This window comes from Phyllopteryx taeniolatus, chromosome 11 (assembly GCF_024500385.1).
Source record: "Phyllopteryx taeniolatus isolate TA_2022b chromosome 11, UOR_Ptae_1.2, whole genome shotgun sequence".
Lineage (NCBI taxonomy): Eukaryota > Metazoa > Chordata > Actinopteri > Syngnathiformes > Syngnathidae > Phyllopteryx > Phyllopteryx taeniolatus.
In genome coordinates, this window is record NC_084512.1 from 18,099,244 (window position 1) to 18,113,672 (window position 14,429).

At 40.7% G+C, this 14,429-nt stretch overlaps 1 protein-coding gene across 24 annotated transcripts in view; it reads right to left on the reverse strand.

Moving 5' to 3' along the window:
• The window catches only part of kcnma1a (potassium large conductance calcium-activated channel, subfamily M, alpha member 1a), a 191,139-nt gene that overhangs the window by 83,533 nt on the left and 93,177 nt on the right, over positions 1-14,429 (reverse strand). For all 24 annotated transcript variants that reach the window (XM_061790796.1, XM_061790798.1, XM_061790797.1 and 21 more), the window contains exons 4-5: positions 4,432-4,525; positions 2,168-2,279 (exon numbers count right to left, since the gene is read on the reverse strand). In XM_061790796.1, coding sequence (XP_061646780.1) covers positions 2,168-2,279; positions 4,432-4,525 — 206 coding nt within the window. The remainder of the gene's footprint in view (positions 1-2,167; positions 2,280-4,431; positions 4,526-14,429) is intronic.

Sequence of the window (14,429 nt, forward strand, 5' to 3'; positions counted from 1 at the left end):
CACCTATTAGGAGTAAGGCAGGGGTGGCAAACTAATTTTTGTCACTGTCCACATCGTACTTATGACTTCCTTCTGAGAGCCGTTTTGATTGGGAACCCCATTTCATCCATCCATTTTCAACACCGCTTATCCTGGTTAGGGTCACGGGGCGCTGGAGCCTATCTCAGCTGACTTCGGGTGCAAGGCGGACTACACCCTGAACTGGTCGCCAGTCAGTCGCAGGACGCATATAGACACAGACAACCATTCGCACCCACATTCACACCGTCACTGAGTGGGAACTGAACCCACGCTGTGTACCACTACACCATCAGTGACTGATTGGGAACTCATAAATAAGAATTACCATCTCATATAATTACATATACACAACCAAATGATAGACAATAGTTTTGAAATCAGAAGCCTCTAAAAACATGTCAAAAACATTTCAACTATTATTAAATTTCTTGTTAACAAAAAACGCTTATAATATTTCAATGTTATTACAAGTAAAGACAATTTGCAATTTTTATATATTTTTTAGAAACATGAAGTCGACGCAAATGATTTACTTTTGCGGGCCACATAAAATGATGTGGCAGGCCAGATCTGGCCCACGGGCCACCAGTCTGACACCTGTGGAGTCAGGCATTTATCAGGGGAGAGGTCTTCATTTGTACAAAAACATTTTAATAACACAGTATTTCCTCAAATAATGGCTAGGAACTTTCATTTACTTAATTGCAGAGAGTACCAGGCATCCATTAGAAATATGGCTTTTATTAGGGGGAGGCCTTATTTGTCTTATTTCCTTGTATCTTGGCTGTGGTTGTTTATTTACCCAACTTCAACAAGTACCGGGCATCTATTAGGAGTCAGGCATTTCTTATGGAGGAGTCCTTTATTTGTACAAACACATTTTTATTTTACTACATGTCCTCAAATAGTCTGGGGTTATACGTACAGAAGTACTCAAACTGCAGTGAACAGCGGGCATCTATTAGGAAGCAGGCATTTATTGGGGGAAGTCTTTATTTGTGCAAACACATTTTTATTATACTATATTTATGAATATAGTGGCCAGGGCCGTTTAGCTGAACTTCAGAGAGGAAGCTCAACGGAATGTAGGCATCGCAACGACGAACCGAAATATTAAAATTTGAATGATTCCTGGAGAATCAGAATATTAGTCTGGATTATAATCGATTCTCGACGCCCAACCCGAGTAAGGATTTTATTAAGGGAGATGCATTTAAATGTACAAACACATTTTTGTAATACAATATATCCTCAAATAGTAAGTGTGTTGATTGACTCAATTGCAAAGAGTACCAGGCATCCAGTAACTAATTTAATTGTAGAAACACGATATCGTAAGGCCGTATTTTCCTCATATAGCAGTTTATTTACTACAGGGAGTCTTTTGAGCCAGGTCTTGCAGTAGATCACAATAAATGCAGTCCAGGTAAACCAAATTGGAACCGGAATATAATCTCTTACCAAATTATTATTACAGTATTCCAGTTTTGAGAAGAGCGTCTTATTTTATGAGAGCATCATGCCCGAGAATCACGTACATAAGTCTCGGTTTTTGTTTGGCCAAGGTCGTGAGGTAGCAGTATTATTCATGGTATTACAAGCAGAGTAGCTGTGCACCCGAGCACGACAGAGAGGCTTTATACTGCAGTGTAATTTAGGTCACAATACTCTGAACTCGCAGATAAAACTAGGCCATTATGTAATACAGGTTAGGGTGTTTTCCAGACTGCTCATGCAAGACTGCCCGTTCATGTGTGTGTATGAGGAGCTAGAACTTGTATTTGTGAATGTATCGCAGTGATGGGTCACTGTGAGCTGTTTCAGGTGCAACGTCTAAACAAAAGACATACACAGAACCAAAGTCACTCTCGTCCCCATGAGACACTCTTCTGTGCCGGTGCTCCTTGAAATATCAGAGGAGATTTCCTGTCACTTTCCATGACAAGATAAAGAAGACTGCAGCCCCGGAGCCAGAAAGCCTCAGCGACAAACCCGCGGTAATGGGGAAACAGCGAGGGGAGGGAGAGTCAGTGATAAAGAGGAAGGTTGACAGGTAAAGATTGAGGGCCAATGGTAGAAAAGAGTGGTGGTAGGATGCTTGTGTTGAGGGGGAAACTATTGTCGGACAGGAGCTGCGGCGACTCACCGAGCCAGCTTCTGTTCAGGTAGACGGAGACGAAGACAGGAGGGACAGTGAAGAAGTCGACCACCGAGTTGACCTCTAGCCAGAACCACAGCTTGTCATTGGCTGCTATAAACTGCGAGAAGAAACGGGGAAGTCAAAATCACAAACAGAAACACCTACGTTCACAACACCATGCAGTGACTCCACTCTTGCATCACCCTACTTGCTGATTAATGCCCCATGGTTGGGGGCATAAGTAGCTTATGAGTTGATTTAGTCGTTTGTCAGATTTGCCACAAGACTCTTTGCTGGCATGACAGCAATGTAAAACATCCATCCATCTATCCAGTTTCTGAGCCGCTTCTCCTCACGCGGGTCGCGGCCGTGCTGGAGCCTCTCCCCCAGCTATCATGGGCAGGAGGCGGGGTACACCCTGAACTGGTTGGCAGCCATTCGCACAATGTAAAACAGAGCTTGTTTAAACTATTAGGGTTTTGCAAAAAAAAGAATAGTGAGTTGGATACTGCAATATTTAAGCCACAGTAAAGTGAATCGTGGCCGTGGGAAAAAAAATAAAATAAAAATCCGACGTGACAGCCAGCATGTGGAGAGGGGCTTCATGCTGGCGTGGGCGTTTTAAAGTACCTCGTTGCCGGAGGCTCTGACATGTAGGGATGTGTAGGCATAAGTAAGACGCTAGACAAAATAGCAGGTTCTAGTAGTGGTATTTGATTAACAGTTAACTGCTGAGCGGGGCGTGGTTTCAGTGCATTCAGCAGACACGCCCGCAGCTTCTGAGAGCAGAGAGAAAGGTTTGATTCTTCACGATTTTGAAGCCTCACTTTTCCCATTTTTTTAAAGATTAAAATTTGGCAGGATTGTTATCGACACTATTGTTTGTGGTGTGTCAAATTTAGAGGACATGTATTTTCACTTTACAGGGACTTTAAAGCTCACACAAAAAGACAATCCAATAAGATTTTTTTTTCCCCTAAAGGAAATAATGGAAATGGAATTAGTAATTATATTTTGCATATTCCCAATTCACTAATGGAAAATTCACCTATTTGTGGACTCTGATCCTCTGTTATTCACTGGAAAACTCATCAATTCACTGTCTTTTTATTCTGGCCAAAGCCCTGTCTGACATAAAAGCATTGCTTTGGCACCATCATGTGGCATTATGTGCCAAGGAACTATGCTGAAGTGAGTTTTATTTAGTCATGCCATCAACCTATCTAATAGAAAAGTAGTGCATTGTCGCCGTCTTGTGCATTTAAAAAAAAAAAAAAAAAAAAACACACACTTAAGACACTGTCTACACTTTTATGAAAAAAGCTTAAATTGCAGACATGTAGATGCAGGCCTTGTATGTCACTTTGTCACGCAAGTGTAAAAGTTAAACTAAAAGTTGACCACTAATAAATGTAAATCCAATAAAATCCTCTCGAAGCTAGCCAGTTGCTCGATAGCTAGCTAACGTCTAACGTTTAGCAGTGGACCACCAATAACAGTCCGGTCCTTTGTTCTGAATTAGTGTTGTAAAAATGCATGGAAAAAGCCAAAGAAAAAGCGAAATACATGCACAAGATAGCAGAGGTGGGGAGAGTACCCAAATATTATACTTACTCTTACTAAAGTAAGAGTACTGCTACTTTAGATTAATATGAGTCAAGTAAAAGTAAAAAGTAGTCCGCCAAATAATTACTTGAGTAAGAAGTACTCAGTGAAAAAACTACTGCTGTTTTCTAAAGTTAGAAGTGGACTGAAATACCCAAGTTTGGGCAGTACAAAACTACGCTGCATGTTAAAGCTGTTGTTTTTGGTAGTCTAATGTAAAAATGAGTCACGCGCGACTGCCAAGACTCACTTTGATTGGGCGGCGAAGCCCAATAGAAGACTTTGTGTGCGGACATGTGATTTTCCTGTGTCATTTGATTGGTGAACTTGATCACTGTGGTAATCACAGTGGACTGGAGCAATTGCGCCCGATGCGGAAGTTGAAAACAAACGTCTAAAAATAGATCGCACATGCAATTATTGACAAATGAAAGTCGCGAGCGGAATGTAGATCTTTGTAACGGAGTAAAATTAGCGTTTCTTCTTAACATAAATACTCGAGTAAAAGTAAAAAGTATGCTTCATTAAAACTACCCAGAGAAGTACAATTTATTCAAAATGTTACTTGAGTAAATGTAGCGTAATGTAATTTTTTTATTTTTTACAATATTTATTTTGATGCCGGTGTGATTAGAAACAAGCAGAATGGTGCATGTGCTGCTTACCCGGAGACCGAAATAAAGGAGGAAGAAGACATTGAAGGCCATGTCGATCTGTAACGTGAAGTCTTGGTAGAAATTCTGGCAGGATTCTATAGGGCTGCAAAACAGAAAAGAGATAAACACATTACTCAATGGACATGTGAACTGATGATTAAGGTGGTCTATTTTTTCATATCCTACAGACATACACTCTCGGCGGGTAATACGGGTGGAATCAATATCACAATATTAAAAACAATCTTATATAAGATGCTTCTGTTTGTGTGTTTGCTCCTCCATCACAAGAAAGTGAAATGGGACAAACTAATCTAGCTTTACTTGCAAGCTATTATTAAAGGAACAACAAAGTATTTCCTCCAATCGAGGTCGTGTTCATGTATTGACTCAACAGCAAGGTTGGTGCACATATTTATTTGAAGTAAGACATTTTGTTTGTGTGGAGGCCTTTAATTGTACAAGTACTATTTACGATCCACTTGCCACTGACCAGGTGAAATGCCAAACGCTAGAGTTGAGTGGAACACTAATTGCTGAGAAGGACAGTCTCCCATCAATGTAAGCTCATCTTTAGTACTGTGCAGGTAACCAACTCCTTTACAACATGCAGTAAGACTCTACACTTTACTTAACATGCGAGACTAACAATGTACGTAACTCGGTGCTTCTGTTTTGGTGAGCAACATAGTTAGGAACGAATACATTTTGACCAGTGCTTGTAGGCGAGTTTGTTAGCAGATTGATTTTCACAAAACGTTGCCAAGGGTTGGCACATGGGTCAAGGGGGAATCTACTACAGATTAGTTCAGTTTTGATAGAAAATACAGATCCAGGAATTTAGTGTTTCACATTTGGGTGTTATGTTCGTGCTTGAATGGGGCACAGTGATGCCCTGACCCACAAGATCTAGAAGATAGAACTCCAATAAGAAAAGCTAGGTCGGTAGAAGTGGCACCGCTTATTATTTTGAAATCTATCTGAGGTACTGTGTTTATTGAGTAAAATCAATTCCCTTTATTCCCTCACAGCCTTCATAAAGAGTTGTGTATATATACTGTAATTAATGTATCTAAACTACCAGGGCACAATCTTAACCTGAACGTAAGATCGTCTTTAAAACTGTGCAGGGAAGTCAAAATTCTGTAAGACTCTGTTTACATGGTTCTGTAGGTGCTGATGTTTTTGCTACAAGAGAATTTAAAGGTCGCATATTTTGGCTATTTAGACCTTCATAGAGTGACTCTCAAACATGGACTTAGTATAAAAGTGTAAATTTCATTTTAAAAACACCTTGGTTTTGTCATATGAGTGTCCAGAAAAGGCCCTTCTGACAGCTACTTCTATTTGTCCCAGTTTTGTATCCGCTGTGTCCATATTTGGCAAAAACCGTTCCCTTTCCTCTGATTGGTTGCTTCCGTGTAGAAGACCCACTTTTGATAGCACACGTGATTATGTTGACAGCTCTGACTCGGGAGCGGAGAGGTAGGCGAAGATCAAGAAATTGCTGGATTATAAAATTCAAGCAGGAACAAGGGTAATTCAATCTGTCATCTACTTCTAAAACATCTTACAGGGCATTTATTTTAAACCACAAATATCCAACACAGATATTCCCCAATATGACAGATGCTCCACTCTGCAGAATCTCCTTTATCCTCGCCTGTCAACAAGGAGGAGGCGGCCGCTAACCGGATGTTTCTTTTGCAAATGGCAGATGTTGATAAATCAGCCACGGTGTGCTCGGCCGTCATAATATCCATCCTCGTGTTTACCCGATGATGATAAACCATTAGCAAGTAGGCACAAAAAAGCAATCACAGGCAGTAACCATCCCATTCATCACTTGGATGTACGCCTGCAATCAGGAAATCCTGAAATCCTCTCCACCCCACCCCCCCCACCCCCACCCCCCCGCGCGTAGGAATATCATGAATATGCATAATGGCTTGCTGGGATAGACGTGACCTTTGGGAATGTAGAGGCTTCACACATACATTACAAAAAATACACAGTCACATATGTTTAAGAGTAACATTGAAGTATAGACTATATGTATGGAGCCCTGTGTACAGGATTGAGTGAGCTGTATAATGATCTCCGGAGGTAGATGAGTGAGGCTTTGACACTTTCATCATCCATGAAACCGGATGAACGAGTCGAGAGACGCCAGAGAGGAAGTATCGCTCCAAGAAAATGATCCGACTTTTAATCCACGCTGTCCATCTCGGGCGTATCCTTAGGACTGTTCTGCTCTTTAAAATGATGTAAAAGCCTCGCCCATGTCCAAAGAAATTAGAACCACTCGCGGCTATTGTTAAAAATAAACGCTTTGATTTGGTTGAAAGGCAATTTCCTCGTGAATTGCAATCAGATTTCAGGCAGAGGTTAATTTGAGTCTGTCCCCAAAAAGGAGTTTACGCCAATGTACTAAAATTTTCAATTAAAGTCATGCATCAAACCAACAAATTTCCTTTGCCGTCCCATGGTAAAAATAGCTTCTTATAAGACCATGCGTGCACACATACACACAGATGGTGCACAGTGAAGACACCATTTGGAGTGGTCACCGTGGCATCTCCCCCCTTGGGCTCCGCTATGGCCTAATTCTGACTAACTGCTCAGCTCGAGTCATACGACCCAAAGCGTTCTCGATAACCCCGTCGAGAGCATGGCAGCATGCAGCACGGGCGTCACTGCTTAGCTTGACTTTGCATCATATGGAAAGATCACATCTCGAGATTAAAAGCTTTCATCAATAGAAGTCCAATGACATTAGTGACTTAACTAGAGGGAAGAAAAAAGTAACACAAAATGGCTGGGACAGTCTGCAAGTGCAGCTAAATGGGCTTCAAAACATCCAACCATACATTTTCTATAGTACTTGCCCTCATGAGGATCACAGGTGAGCTGGAGCCTATCCCAGCTGGGCGAGAGTACACCCTGAAATGCTCGCCAGCCAATCACAGGGCACTAAAACAAACACGTAACAGTTGTATACTCTCTCTCTCTCTCTCTCTCTCTCTCTCTCTCTCTCTCTCTGTCTGTCTATCTATCTATCTATCTATCTATCTATCTATCTATCTATCTATCTATCTATCTATCTATCTATCTATCTATAAACAAATATATAATATAATATATTACAATGTGTGTGTAATTCTCTGTTTTATCTTTAGTTTGCCAACTGGGAGTGGCATTAAACAGCTTAAAGTCTCTTTTTGGATGAAAGGGTCACTATTTGAGAAACTGCTGCTTATTGTGAAGTGAGTTTACTTGAGTTTAGTGCTCGTATCTGAAGTTTGCACTCGCATGTCAAAGCAACAAATGGTCCAAATAATTTTGTTTGGCAATGTGGCCACTACATGCGGTACATATATGGATCCTCACACGAATTGACAATTATAATTCAGAGGCTTGGTGATGAAGTGCTGCCTCCACAAGTGAAAATACAACCCATGCGTTTATTGTTTTTGTCTTCAGGAGCTCAGATGTGCTTTGCAGTTCGCGATCCCTTTTTTGGACTCAGGGCTCAACAAGTGGGTTCAACCCAAGTCTTCATAACAAAAAGCTGTACTCTGTGTTGGCCCAGCAGTCGATGGAGGGCAAGGGAGCAGTGGCTCAATTGCATGAGACAGTATCACCTCCTCAAAACAGGCTAATTTCCAGAAATAGAGCATGAAACTTCAGCTTCATGTAAACCACCACGTGTGTGATGTGAAAAGAAATGAAGGTACTGTAAGGCCCTCGCATGTTGACAAGGAGAGCCACAGTCACTGATGCACTACCAGCTGTTTATTTATCAGGAGAAACAGTCAAACTCACAAATATTAATTGAGAACATTTGCAAGGAGCAGACATTTACACTGAAATTACCGGCCAACCTAAGTGACACAAGCTCCTGACTTTAATAACAAGGCCACATATTTATTAATGTTTTGGAGGGCTGGAACGGATTAATGGCCTTTCAATTAATTTCATCCATCCATCCATTTTCTATACTGTTTTATCCTCACTTGGGTCGTGGGCGTGCTGGAGCCTATCCCAGCTATCTTCGGGTGAGAGGCGGGGTACACCCCGAACTGGTTGCCAGCCAATCGTAGGGCACATATAAACAAACAACCATTCGCACTCACATTCACACCTACGGGCAATTTAGAGTCTTCAATCAACCTACCACGCATGTTTTTGAGATGTGGCAGGAAACCGGAGTACACGGAGAAAACCCAAACAGGCACGGGGAGAACATGCAAATTCCACACAGGTGGGGGTGGGTTTTGAACCCCGGTCCTCTGAACTGTGAGGCAGATGTGCTAACCAGTCGCCTACCATCCCGCCCAATTAATTTCAATCGGGAAAAATGATTTGACATACGAATAAACTTAGCGACAAAATTGGTCGAATTAAACCCGTAAGTGGCGCTACCGCTGTATCATAGACATCTTAATAAGAGATCTGGGAACTGTTTTCAAAAAGTCAAAATGAAGAGGAGGAGTTTCATGAAACGTCACTATGCTTGCAGCTCCCAAAGCAACACTGCCTAAAAATAATATGAACGTGTGAGCATTATACTGAACGCCTATGAACCAATTATAGAAAAACGATGACAGAATTATTGCACCGGATTGCGTTATCTCATCCAGTGTTTCCAACAGGAAACGAATGTAAGACAAGACAAAATCCCGATTGCCACATTGGGTGTGTGTTGGGGGGCGGGTGTCACTTCACACCACACAATCACGAGCTGGCCGCGTCCTGCGGAAAATAGACCGTGGCACAACACGGCTCGTGTTACTCCTTTAAGCCCTGGCACAGCCCGGGGGTTAAAGCTTGGTGATGGCAAGGAGAGAGACATGCTGAAAGAAAGGCAGAAAGAAGAAAGATCGCGACGGTCATAAGAGGCTGTGAATCTTTGTGTGTGTGGACAAATGCCAGTGTATCCTCTTAGACTCGATGGAAATAAATGGTCTAAATCCCGGGGACTCCAACGCTTCTATAAAAAGCTCCCGTAGTCTTCCACGGTTTATATTTGTGAATGCCCCAAAAAAGAAAACTCAGTAAAAATATATATATAATAATAACATTCTGCTCTCAGTATACCCCCCATGGATGCTGCTTATTTGTAAAGCTGGAGTTGATGTACACACATTTACATACACGCAAGCGACATATAGAACACAGATTGCCCTACGGGAACGCCACAGAGCACATTCATCTATTTCAGGTTGTTTCATCACATTGACCTCCTCTAACCAAAAACAACACACTGGCACATATGTAAATCCTCATTTGCTCACAAGGGCAAGAACTTAGGCTGATTATGATGCTTTAAAAATAGCCCAAAATACCTTCAGTGAGACAATAGGCCTTTGTTTGCCCTATTGCGACCTTGACAAGCTGAAGGACTAACAACGAGGGATTTTGCCGCCCATACCATAACGCATCACCACTAATGAATGTTTTGATTCGATGCCCGCCAGCGCAGACGTTGAAAGCGATTTAGGCTTAATCAGTAAATGTCTGCCTAGAAAGAGTCTCTTCAAAGCGACTAAGCAGTGGGGTGTCTGGGAAGCCAGGTTAGTGTTTAAATAATTCACTTAGGTCAAGGTAAAAATAGCACTACAAGGGCGATGGATGAGTACATCAACATCTCAAAGGAGACTAAAAAAAGAACATTTCAATTAAATGTAAAAGACTGGACAAAGATTTATTAATAGGAAAGGCTTGTAAGGAAAATAAAAATAGCACAATCACTCATACTTTTGTAAGAGAAATGTTCCTCTCTACGTTCTAAAACGTTCTAGTACATCAGCTAACTCCTTTTAACTACAATGGGATACTGTACAATAAGTGGAACATTTACAGTATACTGATATACATTTCAGGTAGTGAAGTAAAAAAAACATTTGTGTAGACTGCTTGCTTCTCAAAAGATTAACTCATATATCTACATCTTAACAACAAACTATACTGTTGTTCTTAGAATCATATTATAATATTAACACTGGTCAACAAGAAATTTATTGTCAAATATTTTTTAGCTGATTTAGGACCATTTTGATGTGCTGAATCCAAGTATCACATTGGTTTTGCTCAATCGGATCAACTTTTTTAACTATGGCCACAAGCTTTTGTTGACATGTACAGGTTATTTTGCTTCAGAGGTTCAAAGAAATGGAGGTTCATAGCCTGAGTTTGGAACAATGATGATGTAACATTCCATTTACAGGTACTTACTTTTATCAATGTCTACTATTTAATTCACAGTAAGCAAAGTTTGTAACATCTGATTAATAAATTGTTAACAACTTGGCAAAACTTAACCTGAACAAGAGAAACCGATGTTATTTTCGGATTCAGCAATGCAAAATTGTTCAAAATCAGTTAAAAACATAGCAAAAAATATCCTGTATATTTTGTAACCAAGTATGAATGAACCTACTATAATTATTTACTTTTTTAAGAACACTGGAAATCTAAAATAATCAATGGGAATAATAGCAATAATAATAATGGTTTCAAAAATATTGGATACATTATTGCGTAACTTGTAATTTAAAAACAAAATAGAAAAGCTGAGTTAGTGTTTTTAAGAGTGGCTCATGCTGTGTTCACCCATTGTACTAAAAATAGCTCTTTCCCTCTGCATTGTGGGATGCCAGGCCTCCTCCACATCACCATGGTGACTTTGAGTCCAAAAATAAATAAATAAATAAATAACTGTCCAGGCCACTCAGCGTGCAATTGCAGATTGACTGGACTAATTAGCGACACAGAAATTCCCATCATTACATTTTTAATTAGCGTTTTCATGCAGGCCATTTGCATTTAGTGGAAAAAACACAAATCTCATTAGAAAACCAGTACGGGATGACCATGTTTTACTAGTGCCGAGGTGTATAATCTTACACTGTGTTAGCTCAGCAGTACTTAATACGTACAATGCTCTATTCTTGGGTTTCGCTTTCATATCACACCGAATGAAAAAAAGATTTCAGTCTTCAAAAGACGCAAACGCTTATCATAAAACAGCTCCATAATAGTTACAATTGGTCTTCATTTGTGTGACGTCGAATTATTTGGAACAAATGTTGACAATAAATTGAGCAACACTGAGTCAATCTAAACAAATAAAGGCCACTTAGACTGGATTTATACTGCTGGTCTTGTCTATTGACATCTACTTTCATGCCACACACATCTGATATCACTGTGCTTACAGTTACTGAACATTTGAAACAACCCACCTGCACATAATGTCCAAAACCTCCATAAACAACAACTACACATCAGTACAGCAACAGAAATCCCAACATGCAGTCTCGAAAGTAAACAAACATTATGTCAAACAATATATACGGAAAAAAATCTACTGCATACGCGTTGATACATCATTATAATTGTCTTAAGTGAAAAACTGTGCTGTCACTATAATTTGATAATTGACAAGATGCACTGCTTCAAACTTCAGTGCAATCAGAAAATTATTATGTTGTTGATATTAAACTTATATCTGCCTCACAGTTCTGGGGACCGGGGTTCAAATCCCGGTCCCGCCTGTGTGGAGGTTGCATGTTCTCGCCGTGCCTGCGTGGGTTTTCTCCGGGCACTCCGGTTTCCTCCCACATCCCAACATGCGTGGTAGGTTGATTGTTTGTTTAAATGTGCCCTGCGATTGGGTGGCGACCGATTTAGGGTGTACCCCGCCTCCCGCCCGAAGATAGCTGGGATAGGCTGCGGCAGCCCGCGACCCTAGTGACGATAAGCGGTAAAGAAAATGGATGCAAGGATGGATGGAAGGATGGATATTAAACTTAAAGAGCATCTGGTTTTAAATGCTTTGATAATTTGTGACCAAAATTTTTATTCAGGAATATTTCAACCTTTCAAATATTTCAATATTTCTGATGATCTCCACGTTGATCGTGGCGAATGTCTTCAACAATTATTATGTTATTGTTTGTAAACAGTTGACAGAAGTAGAGCTATAATGTCACAAAGAACTGCGCAAATCTGTCACTGTACAGTATTCTTTGCATTGCATCATATTGTACTGTGATGTATACACATTTTTCAAATGTTTAGTATCTTAATTGGAGCGAATAGTATCACACAATAGCTTTATATACTGAATATTCATGCTGTTGAGTTTCTGTTTACACAAACAGGAACAAACATTTTGTTCCCTGAACCGTGGACTTACACCCAAACTGTTACACCCCGAGCGATTTTGCATTTACAGTATGTGGTTTCACTGTTGTAATCGGGCTCCCTGTGGGCACCCATAGCTATGATCTGGCTGGCGAAGTTTCACACCGCCCGCTCTAAATTGTCCATCGGTGAGAATGTAAATGGTTGTTTGTATATATGTGCCCTGTGATTGGCTGCCGACCAGTTCAGGGTTGTACCTTGCCTCTTGGCGAAAGTCAACTGGGATAGGCTCCAGCTCACCCTTAAGCCTAATGAGGACAAATGCTGTAGAAAACGGATGGTTGGATGATCAAGGCCTGTTTCAGAATCCAGGATGTCCAATTCCAGGCAGTTTTCCTCAGCATCAAAGGGAGAGCTATATGAACAAGTGCCATTAATAATAATATTTTTGTGGATTGAAATGTGGGGAATGGTGTCAGCTACTAACAGCGTCCTCTAATGGTTACATAGTCTTCTCTGGTCCAAATGGAGCCTCTGGTATTCCATCCTGATCTCACTGCCAGGTACTATCAACACCCCGAGAAGGAGGTCCGTTTTTAGGCGAGTCTTTCCTGACACAAGATCTGACAAGCGTCGCCTCGCTTCTCAGCTATATTTCTCACCTTACCCCATTAATAAGTCATTAGGAGCCGTTTTTGTTTTGGTGTTGACATTGGTTACACGCTAATGATAGAGTTACATGTGCAAGTTTATGTGGCTTTGGACAGTGTCCCTGTTTTTGTGCTATTAGCTTAACAAGAGCAAGGACTGGAATACAGACATCCCTTTTAAAGGCAGCAAGTGGTGACTTTGTCCTACATTTGTCTTTATTTGTTTGATGGGTGCACCCAAGAGGAAAATGGAGGCAAGGGGGTGAAAGGAGGTGTCCAAGCTGATGGTCGTGTGGGTGGGGAGGAAGGACAAACTACTTCCTCCTGTTGACAATGCCATCATATAGCATGTGGGTTTGTATCGATGTGCTACAGAGTAGCAGACAAAGGCTGAATTCAAACACGCCATGGGCACAGATTGGAGGTAAACAAGCTGGGGGGTCATTTTCGGCGCTTACTGAGGCTTCATTCATAAACAGACCTCTCAACAACAACGTTTGCCAAGTTAATGACTACTACGCAAGCTCATTTGTGACAACAAACAATTAAGCCTTTTGAAACAAAGTCTACCCACTTTTCAGATTTGTCGTGGTCTTATGAAGCTTTTATTAATTAATTTTGACAGTCGGAACCATGACTAGTAGGAGAGATACAGTTAAAAACATAAATTTCTAGGTGAAGGAAGACATGAGGTCCTTCTACATTTGATAAGGATCCAGATAAAGGTGTAGATGCATGCACAATTGACATAATCCCTGCCTATCATCCTCAATGAAACAGAAAGTAGCTTCCTAACTGGAAAAGAAAAAAACATAGAATAACCCTCTATTTGTTTTTTCATTAACAATTTGGCCTTGATGACATTATAGATATGGGCGTTACAGCGCTGATCGTGACAAATCCAACTTCAGTACTTTGCTTAACATTGTATTGGAAGTTACCACCAAAAAAGTTAGCTTTTTTCGTCTCATAGTTTGTGATATATTTATGGTTTAAAATATTAATATAGGCAATTATAAACATTTTAGGGGGGGGGGCATTGATTAGTCCCTTCTTTTCGCTACTCACAGCAGGGCTCAGTCCCTATCCCCTGTGAATATCTGGCATTTACTCCCCAAAAATTATGAGAGACAAATTCATTCAAACACATTCAATTCCCAATCGAATCACTAACACACCAAGGTTTTTTCACCACAGCACCATCTG